This window comes from Diadema antillarum, unplaced genomic scaffold (genome assembly GCF_040938485.1).
Source record: "Diadema antillarum isolate AM-2024a unplaced genomic scaffold, OU_Dant_1.0 seq00001234_RagTag, whole genome shotgun sequence".
In the NCBI taxonomy this organism is placed as follows: Eukaryota; Metazoa; Echinodermata; class Echinoidea; order Diadematoida; family Diadematidae; genus Diadema; species Diadema antillarum.
This window is the reverse complement of record NW_027272022.1, coordinates 1,495,483-1,511,774: the sequence shown is the minus strand read 5'-3', so window position 1 is coordinate 1,511,774 and position 16,292 is coordinate 1,495,483. Positions and strand designations below refer to the sequence as shown.

The 16,292-nt window shown below is 38.9% G+C and overlaps 1 protein-coding gene across 1 annotated transcript in view; it reads right to left on the bottom strand.

Moving 5' to 3' along the window:
* LOC139745109 (gamma-aminobutyric acid type B receptor subunit 2-like) overlaps nt 1–16,292 on the bottom strand; it is a 146,945-nt gene that overhangs the window by 10,735 nt on the left and 119,918 nt on the right. Inside the window, exons 8-11 of the mRNA XM_071655529.1 lie at nt 15,423–15,483; nt 13,933–14,022; nt 5,779–5,929; nt 2,240–2,372 (exon numbers count right to left, since the gene is read on the bottom strand). Coding sequence (XP_071511630.1) covers nt 2,240–2,372; nt 5,779–5,929; nt 13,933–14,022; nt 15,423–15,483 — 435 coding nt within the window. The remainder of the gene's footprint in view (nt 1–2,239; nt 2,373–5,778; nt 5,930–13,932; nt 14,023–15,422; nt 15,484–16,292) is intronic.

Sequence of the window (16,292 nt, the reverse complement as noted above, 5' to 3'; positions counted from 1 at the left end):
CCTCCACTATAACATGGCTATCTGCACCATATATTGCAGGTCTCCAGCCTTGTCCGTGCAAACCTCAGATGAAGAGTCGAATGATGGAAGGCGGCTGTTATCCGCTCCTCTACTCCTCCCCCTTCCCCCCCCTCCCCCCTCCTCGCTCAATCATGTCAAGCGTGTATAGAAGCCTCAGGTTATACCAGTATATCCATTATTTATATCTTCTAGTACGGTAAATCATAGTCATATTCATCCGTGCATTTTCAACTCTTTGGTTACTAGATTCTCCAGTGCCTCGGTTTACTTATAACATCCATTTTGATAATCAATCACGCGCGGTGTTGATATTGCAACTAATTGACAAATTGCCCTCCATCGACGTAAATAAGTGCCGAATTTACCAGTGTTTAGTATAGTTTAGTAGCCACGATTTAAAAAAACAACATGGGCATACATACTCGGGCAGGATGCGAACCTACAACGTCTGATCCTGACCACCGAGCTTCCGCCCCGACAGCCAGTGTTGGATCTGCATTCTTGCATGCAGCATGGTTTCTTTTTCTCTTGCATCTTGATTGTGTCGCTGAGCAAATAAATCTCACAAACAATGTGTGCTACTCCCATTATGGTTGTGTAATTTTGCTCACTTTAAAGGAGACCTCCGGATGATTTTCAGAGTTTTACATTTGAACAACCATAAATTAGTTATACTGAGGACAGAGTTTCAAAATTTACGATAACTGGGATGAAGAATAAGGATATTTTCGAAATTTATAGCAAATTGCAATGAACAAGGATGATGACATGGCAGAGTCACCATTAGAATGCATGAGTTGGGGCTCAAGGCCCCGTCACACTACAGCGAATGCCCAACGAATGCCCAACGAATGTCCAACAAATTTGAAAATTTGAAGATATGTTCACATCCGTTGGTGATAATAGAATAGTTCGTAACATGCTTGGCGTTCTTTGTATTCATTAGCTATTCGTAGGGATTCGCAGAGATACACTGGAGCCGATTTTTTTTTTTTTAAACATGTCCAAAATCTCCAGCGTATCTCTGCGAATCCCTACGAATAGCTCATGAATACAAAAAACGTCAAACATTTTGTTTGTTTTTCAAAGTATTGTTTCTCTGCTCAAGAACCACAATTCCACAAATCTATACATGGAGCTGTTGATACTACATGATGTGAAATTATGAAAATCGTCTGGAATTTCCCTTTAAGTATTCAGATACAACATTTTGATATTGTACATGCCTTTTCACAACGAAGGCTTTCCGGAATTGATGCACGTTTAGAACACTCCTGTCGTATTCCTCAAACGGTTTACCATACAGTGTATCTCAATTATGTCCTGTCCATCACACACATGTGACGGAATTGTATTGTCTTTTTCAAACATCTGGCAACCAGCACCAGTGAACGCTTCATCTTTGCTATTACTTTATGACTTCATGGATTAACGATGAGGAGACTCTCTACTATCTATGAGCACCATTAACACCCAAACATGCAAACCAGATGGGAATCTTAACCATTACACTTCCTCCATCATCATTATCATCATCATCATCATCATCATCATCATCATCATCATCATCATCATCATCATCATCGCCCAAGTCTCAAATCAAATACATTACGAGATACAGACAGTCAAAATCTGATTACATACTCTATCTGAGCATCTTGCTTCCTTCAAAACATTACTGGTGATCGTTTTCACCAAAGACATTCTCACCCTCATCGTTCCACGCAAACTAAGCGCTGTGAACATCTACCAGTACAAATTTGCATAAGCTTCTCCAATCTTTTGTACCATTTCATTTGTAATCACAATCACCGCGCACCACGTCTCACGCGTCGTTTTCACATATGACAGACAAGCAAATTTTTGGATCCGGTCTGGATTACTCGTATTAGCTTAATGTAGGTATTCAATTACATTAGCACAATGGAGCATTCTGTAATTCATTAACGACAGTTACCAAGGAGGTATACCTCCTTGGTGTATCTAGGCGAGATAACTTTAAAGAATATATAAAACAGGGTAGAAAACAGTGGTTGGCTGAGTTGCCAGAATGAATATGAATGAATTCATTATAACTCCCACGTATTTCTCCAAGATTTTCGAACCTTCTGACGACTCCTATCCCATCCGTATACAATGTTGTTCCTGTGATTTTACTCTGCTCACCAAGTTGAGCACGGTGTCGATTCGCACTGTGACAATAACTACAGGGTCTTACCGTGCAGAGAGGAGCGAAGCTGGCCTCGGACACTTTCTCCCCGTCCAGCCCCATGAAGAGGATGGCAGTGTAGACCAACATGCAACCAACCACCAGAATGTTGTTAAGGTTCGGACTTGATAGCTTGATGTATCTAAGCGTGGGTAAGTGAAAGGGTTTCTCGCTGATAGTTATTTGAAAATAACAACAGGTTGTTTTGTAAGATTCTCAAGTAGGCCAGTTTACTACCATATTTCAAATATAATCATTTATACAGTTGCATACATAAAACTGATTACAGTTCGTTTATATTCCGAGGGTTCGTTATTCCGAAGGTTTGTTAGTACGCACCGTCTTTACATTTTCAGAATGACGAACCTTTGAAATGACAAACATCCTTTCATTTTTGGATTAACGAACATCATCCTCTGAAAAACTAGCCTATCAAACGCTTCCCTCGATAACCTGGCATCTATTCATTCACTTTTTCCTTCATGAAGTCTAGTTTGTTTTGCGGAGAAACCTCGGGAAAGCTTCCCGGTTGTTAGGAACAACCTTTGTTGTAGGCATACAATTGTTCGAATATGCTTGTGATCAGGTCGAATATTCAACCTGCTCCTACCGAATAGACGTCATTACGTGGAATTCAGTTGCGCGCACCAGCGATCAGGAAATGACCTTTGATGTGGATACATGCATAAAATGTGAACACGACAGTAAGCATCATTTTCCAGATAGGAGAGACTTATTTAATTAGATTTGTATTTTTAAAGAAACACAGCAAAAGTATAACTATACGTGATGATCTTACGCAGCAAAATTACACTTATATAGAATATATATATACGTATCATGTCATAATATTGAAGATGGATTTGTAACAAAGTTTCATTTTGAGAAAAGCATATAACAGGGGAGTACCTCAACAAGCTGTTACTTGATATTCATGACTGCCTCTAAAAACGAACACTATGCCATTGCAAAACGTTCAGGAGATTTCGAAAGAGAAATAAGGTTTACTCCAGTAAAGCTTACTACTCTGTATCGTGACATCCGAATATTACCCAATCTATACTAAAAAAGTTGTTTCTGACAACAGAAAACTTGTCCGCGGCTTGACCGACATAGCAACAAGTAAGGCATGCAAACTGGATTCGAAAGCATTAACATGATTAGAGCATATTAACTAATTGAAACATGTGAAATGAATAGCTAAAAATATTTGAATATATTCCTTACAGTCCTAGATCTGCCCATTTCAAGGGCAATCACGAAACTAATTTTCCTTACTTAAACGTTTTTGCCCTCCATGTTTGAGCAACTAAAAGATTCAGAATAAGTTATAGGTTATGTGTAATTTCTTTATTATTATACTTGAAATAACTGGCGAAAATGGGATGGATTGGACAAGAGAGCAAACGCCTCAACATCTGCTAACCACAAGTATTTGAATACATTGAGTAAAAATACCACTACAGTAAAGCGATTGCTTTACTTATGACTCATATATGAAAGACATTAGAATTGACTTAAGAGGGCATCCTGTTTGTCTATGGGACAGAACGGAGCAATAACGAGACGAAGAATTAACCAATTATTTGATCGTTGTCACACTTTGGTTCGTTTCATAGACGAGATCCTTCGGTATTCTAAGCATGAGATCCGAAACTGTCTCGGGACAGACCCAATAGTATCCCGAGATAACATTCCCGGGACTGTACCATGATATCTTTCTTCTTTGCATTTTTAGGTACCGAACAGTTACGTAAAGAAATGAACTATAAGCACTTATGACCAGGGACACGGAGCGAGTTGTTTTCGCTCGACTGCAATGAAGCCATTTTGTGTGTGAATGACACATACTAGCTGATCAGCGTATACGCATGCAAAGGGGTTTACGTCTTTAACACCCATAAACTGTTAGGTGAGCCAAATCTAATGACATGACTGCCGCTACAAAGAACTCTATCATTTCCATTGTGTATGAAACGACCGTCGAGTGACTAACAACACGTCTTTATCTTTCTCTCATTATTTCTTATCGTCGATTTATATCTGTGTCAGTAGGCAATAATTATGGCAAGTTGCCGATTTGTAAGTCTTTTACCCTACATCATTACCTTCCAGGGAACTATTAAAAGTGTTATGCTATCCCCATTTCTTTAAATATTAAGAAAAATGACGGTGATAATCACCACGTAATTCACTCCCTCATTTTAGGCGACCGTCAGAAAGGGTAGACGAACGCAAGCAGGAATCATATTTCTTTTTTAAAGCGAAGTACCTATCAGAACAGCAAGAAGAATTATCACGGCGATAGCTTGGGCACACAATGACAAGTGCACCTATAAGCATCATTGCCTCCTTGGATTTGAGGAAAGCACCCTGCTATTTAACAGGCTCAATTACATACATGTAATGTGTTCCATCACCATGGAAACGAGCAGAAAGCACAGAGTGCTGCTACGGTAATCACAGTCACCATAACTTTTGGGGTCAACAGAGAGACAATACAACAATTGAAAAGCCCTTTGGTAGGACAGTGGCAACATTGAAGAGGCTACCCGGGCGAAAGGAGACCATGTTATGATGATTATTACTATCACTGTTATCTTTTCTTATTATTATCATTGTTATTATCATTGTTATTATCATTATAATGAAACTTAATCGAAGTGTTAATACACCTTACAAGGTTTTCCAGAGATCAAGCACTCAGTGATTTGTCCATGATTCATCAAACAGTGAAAACATGATTTATCTTGTTGGTAATCCGTGAAGGAAGCTAAAACGGCAACATCGCGTCTGACCATCGTATAACCACGTTGCAATTTCTCTGTCCACAATGGGAACTGAGCGCTTACGCTGAGATATCGTCAACTGTGGTGTAACAGATGCTCTTATTCTAAATCGTCATGGAGATTAAGATGTTTTCCTTCCAATACCAGAGTTACATTACAATGCAGAGAAACTTTACACGAACATGTATAATCTTGAATAGGGACTACGTTGCACGCAGGTTATATCTACGGCACTCAAATCTACGGATATGTTTTCTCAGCAGACCTAAAACAAATCGTAACTATGGTAACCACGAGAAGTGATGAAAAGCCCCGTTACCTCATGAATACTGATTAGGATGGTTATAATAATTATCGATGGACCCTAGCAGCGAGTTGTCCACAGCACGTGTCCCTACCAGCAGGACCAGCATTAAAAATACATCAAACCTGCACTCTAGCCTGGTTACATTAATTGATCCTCTTTCGTTTCAGCCTCGGGCGAGATTTCTGACGGTTAAGAATAACTTTAGTTATCAATGCATTCACAAAGTTTGACTACGTTAGTAATCTGCTGTTGCTTTCGAAGATTGGGGACCTTAAAGGGATCTGAGGCTAAATGAATTATGAATACAGATGCGAATAAAGCCTCTAGCCCAATGCGGGTGGTAATGGAATATCTCGTTAATAGGTAGTCAGGGAAAATATGGCCATGAGTTTGAATACATGATTGAGGTGCCATGAGCCTTAGAATTCAGAGTACACGAAAGTGTGACATACTTCGTCTTTCTGTACTTCACGTTGAAGGCGAGGAAGATGACGGCGAGAATGATGCCGAGTACGCTGAGGACGGACACGGAGAGGAAGGCGGCCTTGGCGATCAGGATGGGTTTGTCGACGACCGTCAGGTGATCGACGGGCACGAAACCACCTGTTAAGGAAGAAAGCGACGACGTTGAGACAACCTCGTCATAACTTAGTTACAAGGGTCTGTATAAGCTGTTTGAAGGATGCTTTATCTGGTCAGCTACTGCGTTTGCCGAGCGAAAAAACAAATCTTTGATGAATTTGGACTTGCAAAACGGCTAAGTGTGCGGTCATAATCATGTGATACATGTTCGTAAATATAACTTGGAAATTACTCCTTTGTATCAAAAGTTCGTTTTCATTCAAAAATGCATCGTGACATGATGAATGGAGACCAACGGATTATCCATCAAACCAATAAAGATTTAGGCGACCATTACTGAATGCAAAGCATGATTTGGATGGTCGCATTACTGTCACTTTCACTTCCATTTTCATAGGTATGTTGCGTGTATCTACTTCCCTTCACCATGTAGTGATGAAGTACTCCTATTGAATAGATAAATTATGAATGCACCACTCAGACATATGCATGTATCTGGGTGATTCACAGCGTCATCCACATCACACATAATACGAGGGAAATCTCCCTTGTTACGGCACAGAACAGGTGAAAATCTCTCAGTGTTCTCAAAGTAGAACAAGTCTCCTTGATTTCAAACTTTACCCCAATCGAGCCACATTACCATGTCACAGTCCCTGTACAATATAAGCTTGGATAGTACGAGATTTCACTGAACAGTAACATGGATAAAAACTAGTATAATCCTGATTGAGAACTTTTGGAGTAACAATAAATGTTTAAAGTAAGAGAGGCTACAGCGATTTTCGGTTCTCCGTGCATGCTCTTCATGGAACGTCTCTTCTATTTATTACTATGTGAATGCATTTTCGCGATCCCTCATCCTTCTTCTTTCTTGGCCCCTCCCCTTTCTCATGCTCCCTGTCTCATTCCGTGCTTCAGTCTGTCTTTCTATTTCATTTTCTATGAAATACACACACATACACTAACACACATGCTCCCTCTCTACCTAACTACATGTGCGTCATAGCCAGTGAACGGTTGTATTTTCCTTTGTGTGATCTGTTCAGAATCACACACAGTTTAAAGTCACCGCAATTTGATTTAATCGATGCTATAAAAGTGCTCCGAGAAATGTTTACACGTCTTCGTCCGAACACATTGCCATGTACCTTGAATGCAGGTCTAATAATCATTTGAAGCGTTTGAATTTCTATATCATGATGCCTAGATACTTGTACTGCTGGATATAAAAATCAAAAATTTGACATACGAATAACAGATTCGTCGTAATTCTGGCGCAGGTTCCTAAAGTGGACGGTAACTCGCCCTTCAACTTACTACAGCAAATTCGTCGGAAATTGCAATGGCAGCAGTTCAGCGTTAAAAATTACTTCAGTCGTTTTGTGTACAACAGAGAGTTTTCATTGAAACCGGTGAAACGTGAAAGAGCTGTGATTAACTTGAATCCCTTGAGAAAGCATGTTTTGACAAGACAAGTTTTTGCTTTACAATAGGGAGCTTTAGATTTTAGACGCGCGGACGTTCAAAGGAAAAAAACATGTTCTGAGCTTGCGCAGTAGCGCGCGTAAAGTCAATCTATTTTTAGCTTGCGTCGCCTGAGTTGTTTACTACGCGTACTGGGCTATTTCTACGTCCGCACAGTTTGCAACGTAGAGAGCTTCTTCATGCACTGATCATATGGGGGCGCGATTTTATTTTTTATACGTTGCGTCCCAGCGTAATCTAAAGCTACTTTTCCACACGACGCAGGGAGAGGAGAACGTCCAGCGCACTCGTCGTCTCAAACGTCCGCGCGTCAAAATCTAAAGCTCCCTAGTAACAGCGAGAGAACGACAAAGAGAGAAATTTATTTAGGACGAACATCTGACCTCGATATATCGAATCCTAAAACATTTAACGTTCTCTCTCGGCATGATGTACTGCGTTATTCTCAAATAAGCGTGAAAAATAGATAAAGTTGCTCACTCTTCACGAGTACCATGCAAACCTTTCCAGACTCTGCTATATGGGGTAAATTATCTAGCACTAAAAGTCCACTCACGATTTTTCAATAGAATTTTCTTTCCCTAAATCAAATACATAGGTGACTCGTCGGTTCTCCTGTCGTTCTTTCATATCGTTCCGGGGGGGAGGGGGCAGGGAGATGAATCTAGCAAGTGGCTGACAAGAAAATTTGGCATGTGAACGGGTGAACATAATGATAATAATCATCAAGCAGTGTTTTCTCGTTCTATCATTTGCTGTTTTTACCCACTTTTAATCACGCGATATGAATATGTTCCATGGAATAAGAACTAGCACACACTCGAAAGCCGCAGCTGTTGCAACGGTAAGAATTTTGGAAAGAGAAGCAGAGCAGGCTTTTAATCGCTAACACAATTTTAACTGCCTAAGACGGATACTATTACAATGTATTATTATTATTATTATTATTATTATTATTATTATTATTATTATTATTATTATTATTATTTATTCGACCAGGTAAAGAACATAGGATACATATCATTAACATCACAAACATGAAACAAAAACCAGAATGAACATTACAAAGGATACACTGTACTGTACACGTTACACAATGTGAAAATGAAATGAATGGAGACTATATGAGGGTCAGGGCACACAAAAGTAAATACATTTACTATTGCCTGTAGGCATGTGAACCCACACATGTTGCCCCTAAGAAACATTTAACAATCATTAAAAAATTATCACTCAACCCCTGATCCCCACCCCTTGACTCCGTAATCCTTATCAATCTTCAAAACACAAAAAAAACACTTTACAATTTCAATATAATCATCCAACCCTTGACTTCATTTATAAATATATTCATACATTAATTTCAAAAACTGAAAAAAATACATCAACATAAATGTACGAGATTCCTGGATTTCCACCCGACCCCCAACCCTAAGCCTCTAACCTCTTAGAACATAATCATCATTGTCGTCAGCATGAAAATAAAAAAGATGAAGCGCATGTGTACAAATCAAAACTAAAACTATCACTCATTGTGATTAATACCCCATCAAACACCGAGAATGTAAACTCAGCTAACAATTAATTTGGATACTGTTACCACAACGACTCAATGTTCAACGTGAACAAATGATGAATTGTGCACACCCACATATTATAACAGCCACATATGCCGAATTTCAAATCAATTGCCCCAAAATCTGAAAAAAATTAACTGAAATCACATTATCATATGATTATCATTCAAAATATGAGGTTACCATGAAACACATTTCATAACAATGAAAAAATCAAATCTTTCACATCTAGGTAATATAATGATCACACATATCAAATCCGAAACCAAATACTCAAAAAAACTGAGAGAGTTAGCCAAACCAAAATTTTTGCATAATCCTCATCCATTGTTTCTCTGCGGTGTTGTCCATAATCAGGATAATATAGCCTACTTCCATAAAGATATCAAACAAAAGATTAATTGTAAGTTTGTTCAGTGCACGGTCGGTAAAGATTGATTAGAATCCTGTCTTTAATTGAAACTTTTGACATCACTAACACACTCCTAATCAGAGTCTGAAATTCCTTTGCACTTTGTAGTGTTGTAAAAGGCGCACGGAAAACCCCGTGCGCAATAAGGTCAGGGAACTCTGATACATTTCTTTGACTAGCGTTTGATTACAATCAATCCATTCATATTAACTGCATGAAAATGAAAATCATAGTTAGCCAACATTGATGACTATAGTATCAGCTTTTCCGACATTCATTCTCTCCAATAATATCTTTACGATATGCAAACAGCTTTTAGACAAAATTAGACATTGTTTGGAAGCAGTCAAGCGCAAATGAAAGTCCATAGGCTGTGATGCCTGTGACGTAAGGAAGCGTTACCAGTGTTATTGCTGAGGCGCTTTTGACTCTCACGGTGTCAACGCACTGCCGCATTTGAAGTGATTTTATTCATTTTTTTTTTTTATTGTTGGCGGAAATGACACTCGAAGGCGGCACCTTCGGCATGACAAATACACGAGTAAAGACCAGATTACACGTCCAACGATGGAAAGTCTTTCATTCTATTTTTAATAGCGACGGTAAAGGTATCCGTTTTCATTTCTCATTTTTCATATTTTTCCCCTGGTCTTGTAGAAGTGATTACACCATGCAAAAGATTTTTCTTTCTCCTCCTCCACCCCCTCCCCCACACCCCAATATTCGAGGAGCGATGTTGCGTGGTTTGCATCAGCTGACGTAGAACGGAATGAAAAGTACATTTCATCCCGAGGGAAACGGCGGAAAGTGGGAAGAAACAAAAAAAAAAAAAGAAGGAAAAAACTGCTGAGAAAGGATGGGTGGAAAAGAGAAAGTGACAATCATATTTCTCTCCACTCTGTATCCCATTGTCGTCAGTAAAAGTGTGCGATGCACTTTTTCCCCCCTCACTCGGGGGTTAAACGTTTTATTACTCCGCTCCAGCCGTGAAGAAGAGCAGGGGGGATAACTGGATGTGGGTGACAGAATGCCCGTTCGATCGCCCTATGCCATCGCCCATAACTCCATCTCGTCTGGATCTTATATGCAATGACCGAATGAAATGAATAAAAAAAGCTTAAGGAAGGATTTTCGAGCTTCTATTTGCCCTACAACTGTCTATCCAAGCAGACACAGGTATTCGTCAGCTCCCATATTTTTCAGCTCTTAGTGCATTGTTCGCTTTTTGAGAGGTAGAAAATACATAACTTGGCTTACCGAGAACGGCAATGGGTGGGACATTTAAAGAGGAAGGTTTGAGGACAACGACACATCTTCCTATAAGCTTTTGACAAGGTAAGAAAGAGAGTACAAAGTTTTCAGTAATCGCCAGGCTACACCTTATGGAAGTAATTTCTACACACGCAATTTTCTATCTCGTATAACGTGCATCTTTATCCAGTGAAATTCATGACTCTATACACGCCAAAAAGGCAGCAGAAAATGCGTGGAGTTACACTTGTGACTGTAGTAATACCTACAGATGCAGCACGATGCAGTAGAGCATGAATATGTTGCAACACAAGAAGAAAGTCTGAAGATCGTTTCTAAAATACAGTATTCGTGAATAAAAACAGACAATTTTTAAGAGCTCTTAAAATGTCATAAAAGATTATTCTAATAATGATTTTTATGTCGTCGTTACTACGTTTGCGCGAATAAACTTCAAGAAAATCCAAGGCGATAATTAACAAACTTTCCACGCTTGTCTTTTCAAAGTGTTATGACATTATTTTGTGGGCACTGTGACGTCACAGACTTTATGGACCCCGCATGACGTCATTCATTACTGTTACCAGCTCTCTGCGTCTAGTATTCAGTGATTAAATCATCCATGACAGTGAATATATCACATGCAACCCACACAGCTGGCGATGATACATTTCCGAGTGTTAGCCATAAGAATCGGTTCTCTCCTAGCAACTGGCTCTGAGCAAGCTGCCTTTTCAACACTCAGTGCGAAAATGTCACGAGGAAAGGAGGAGGGGGGGGGGGTAGATGGGTGGTAGGGGAGGAGACGAATGGTAGAATAATTACTGTTACGCTCTATTTTATTTCACGACAAAACAATGAGCGCTACGACGTCTCTCTGGATGACTTTTGTCATTTCGTTCCGTAGTTTCTCCATCTCTTCTGACCGTCTACACTGTCAACTTTAATATGATGTCGTTGAACCAGTGACGGAATACATCATTACAGATCGGATTATGGAAGCCACTGCTCACAGTCGTGCGTGGAAAAGAGACGGAGTTTCGAATGTACCACCGCTTAATTGGATTCAATCGTGCCACAGATAGAGTAGATTTGACAGCACTAACGAATTGTCTAAAGGGATATACATCAACATATTGACAGGCCTTTCTTGACTTTCAGATTTTGTATATTTTCAAATGATTCCTTGTTCCATTTGATGGGCGGATTGTAAATTGAAAGTCAATGGGATTGAAACAATAATGATAAACTGACGAACATTATATACAGATGAGTGCATTGAATGATTGCAATGATGCAATGATAAAAGAATAATGATAAGAAAGTATAAGCAATATTTGTATATAGATAGTATTACAAGGCCCAGCCGTAGTTGATACAATTCAAGAAAAAGCTTTCATATTCCCCTTCGCTAATAACCAACATCATACATATGGTAGGCCTACCTATACTGAAATTCATTCCACTCTGAACTCTATGTCTCTCTTATGTGCAGTCACACTCAATTTCTCCGTATTGAATAATTATGTCCATCCCTTTTTCTCTAACAGGTGAATGACAGTTTGTAGGCCTACACACATTCGAAGGCAAAGAGACGTCCATATAGTATGAAGTGAAAGATTTTGCGGTAGGTGTAAAATGTTTTCTTATAAAGATAATTATTCATTTTTAAAATTTGATCATGAACAAAGCTGCCAGAGGCTCGGCGGTCTTCTCAAATTTGTGTTGTATTTTACAAACCAAGCGTTACACACATCATCGTTACTTTCGCTATTGTATCATAACAACATGAATAATATATGACCATTGCTACTATACTATTTCTAATAGCATTAGTTTTGTATTATGCAAAGACGTGTGCCTGTCTGACCAAAACATCGAATGTGTTAAACCTTATCAATCCATTGGATTTCTCTTCAGTTCTGCACTTCGATCTACCCCTTTATCATTCTCTCTAGGAAAGAGAAGAAGATATGGATATGTCCCTTTAATGTCCTATCTGCCTACCAGCCATTAGAAATATGATATTTCATTACGTTCGAGGAGCCAGGGAAGAAGCGAACCAGAAATTGGATCCATCTTTCTATTATGAGGCTGGTCAAGTAATTACTTTCTTGGAAGTTCGTAATTTACAGTAGAAATATGTATCAACAAACAAACAAACAAAATAAAACAAGAATAGGCAGTGGGAACGTACATCAATCAATAAGAAGCATGTCTCATACAAGCCCATCCAGCGAGCCTTATCTCTATGTCAAAAGAAAACGAAATAACAAAAACCTTCTTGTGACTCTAGACAGAATTTTCCCAGCCACTACTGAGGTAATTGGTCATTTGCGATTAGTTTGCAATGGATTATTCTCTTCACAAGAGCGAGTACTAGTATGCTTGGTTGCTGTCAGATTTATCGCATACGCCAAAATCATGGAGGGAAGGATATAGATAAAAAGATGATTCCATTCATTTTTTCGGCGCCTGTACGATTGGGGTCACCAAGAATGTGGGCTGCAAGAATTACTGAATAACATATTAATGGATAATGTGGATAATGCCTTATTTGCTGTTATGTACCGGGATGCTCTACATTTCTTTACATCGTTAAAGCGCAACTCAATGCAAATTGAGTGCAACTGTATGAAGGTTATGTGTTGTAGGATGGATGGCCACAATATGAAAATTAAGCTAGAGTTACGGTATGATGATATCAACGCACAAAATGCTATGTGTTATTATGTTTTATTCATTTCCACTATTTTCTCCCTCTCAATGAGGATGGTGGCTTTAAGGGGGAAATCCTGATAAACCAACAATTCAAAACAAACACAAATAGCTTGCAAAAGAGCTAACTTGAATAGGGGCGCATGCGTGTTAGCAGGTACACGGGTGTGTGGATGTCAGCACAAAGGGCATACAAGGGTACGTGGAAATCATAGTAAATGTGTGTAAATGGTATAATATGTGTACAGGTGTTCAATAAACACAAGAGTCTTTTCATAATATCTAATACACAATTGGCAAGATACTTATGTCTACTTGTTAACTCCCAAGAATTGAAGGAATACATATTTGTAGTTAGGGTTATGTAAAAGAATTATCTTCTCGTCTTTTTGTTTATCCTATCTCTCATTATTTTCTTCTCTTATCCAATCTCCTTCTCTCTCTTTCTCTCACTTTATTTTTACCCAGCGCATTTCTTCAAATATATTACTGCAAAAGACTTTAAGTACGACAGTAAAAGACAACGACAACAAACACAATAAAAAAAAAAGTGTCCCAAGAAACAGTGAGAAACTTACCCGCCCAAACGATAGGTACCATGTCGTCTGATCCGATATCCAACACCTCACTCTCAGGGAAGTAGAGGGCAACGCGTTGCATCTCACCGCCTTATGGATAAAATCATTTTTTGATAGATTTATTAGATAAATAATAAGAAAGTAACAAACACACAGACACGCACACACACACACACACACATGAACACGTGAACACACATAAATAAATATATACACACCACACTCCTTCCCGTATAAGAAAAAAAAACACCACACACACACACACACACACACACACACACACACACACACACACACATAGAAAAACAATAACTAACTGCTGCATTATTCACATATCTGGTATGCTCCCAGAATATTCCATTGTTAATAGGGACATGATTTGATGAGAACTTTTTGTTTTATCTCGGAGCCAAAATTCAAGCCTTCCCCTTCACATTCCATAGTAATAGCCAAGAATGAATTGGCAAATAATCGAATGATTTTTACCCAATCATTGACATACTGCTGGAGCAAAATGGGGCCAGGAGAGGAATGAATGAACGAGAAAGTTAGGAGAAACGAATGAGTGAAAATAAGATTTAAGAGGGAAAGATGAAGAAAATAATGCCAAACAGAAAAAAACCTCGGCAATGTTTGAATTAATAATGACTAGTGTATTCATTATTCAAAGATAAGACCATACAAATGAAGCAGACTTCATAGAGAAGAGTGGCTAAAATGGGTTAAGTTTTGATAGAACACATTTGCGACTTTCAATCTAAAATCAGCATTCTCTTTGCCCCATACGATCCTAATATTTTTTTTGAACGAGAGATGCAAAAGCATCTATTTTGTGCTATCGTCAGGACCTTTCTAAACGTGGATTAGATGTGGTCCCCGCACATAATACAGACGCCTATCAATATCTCGTTCACCTGCAGAAATACTGGCAAATACATAAGTGCGTGCCCAATAGTCGCAAAAAGTTTTTCTATATTTTGTTTGTTTGTTTTTCATAAAAAGTAAAAAAAAAAGAAAGAAAAGATAGTGACAGGAAGCGTCTAGTAGTCCAGTATTCCACGTTCGCCTCGAGCAACACATCGAAAAGGTCATGTGTATAGAGTTTGGGATTGAAAAATAACGGGGAAGTCCCAAATAACAAATTCCTGATTTTGATGCAGAAAACTGTGAGCATAGATAAAGACGTAGGAAAGACATGGAAAAAATATTACAACCGTCATAAGTCACGCATGGTTCTTTTGTTTTGTTTTTTTGTTTCCTTTCTCATATTTTTTTTTTCTGGAAAAAAGCAAAAGGAACCTGAAGGCTTTGCCCTTCTTCTTCCGAAGGATCAAATTGGGACAATCAGACTTCAAAAGTGGCGGCCTCTCACTCTCCCCCTCTCTCTTTCTTCCTTCATTTTTTCTTCTTCTTTTTCTCCCCCCCCTCTCTCTCTCTCTCTCTCTCTCTCTCTCTCTCTCTCTCTCAGACAAGAGATATAGTTTCCTTACCTTGATTCTGCCGAAAGGTGGTGATGCCAAATCGATCGGGACCGTTAAACGAGACGGGGCCCTGCAAGAAATCGATAACGGGAACGAAATAGGACGAATGGCACCCCCTTGGCTTCATTTTCGCTCACAAAAATGTCTCTGATTACCGATTAACACTCTCATCTAACGCAGATGTGGAGTTCGTCGGGCATGATCTTTCCTCACACACTAATACCATTCGATACCTGACGTCAGATATTATGACACTCATACAGTTGTGGCAGCCTCATAGAAATGACAATGCGTCTCGGGAAAAGACTACGGATTGATGTATCTTAGGCGTCTTTCCTCAAGCTATGGTAGGATTAAAAGAAAAGTTTGATGGAAGAGTCATTCTTTACTTCTCTATGCTACTTCAGAGGAGAACGATAGATGTGACGCTTCGTCACTCTTTTCAAGTGCAATGCACTGCAATGTTCTAATATGCATGTAATAATTCTTCAGATTATACAAGATTACAAGAAGTTTATTGGTTTTTAATCCACATTTCTTTCTTTGTTTCGCCCTTATGCTTTGCATGTGTTTCGCGATATTTGGTAAAGTGTGTTTCCGCCAAACGTGTCTTTCTTTACCATAAGCCTGTTGATGCAACATGTAAATAACACAGCTGTCAAGTCACACTCAACGGGAATCAGATAATTTTACAGGATGAGAGCGCTCATAAACTTATCGGGTCCTCAGTTTTTTGATCTTGAACCTTGATGATCTAGTGAGGCTAATAAGATGATACAGTACAAATTTCGAACCCTTACTTTATCCACCAAGGTGGTTATTTTTACGTGGACACATTACATGAAAAGAGCTTCCATGAAATTCCAATTTCACTTGAAC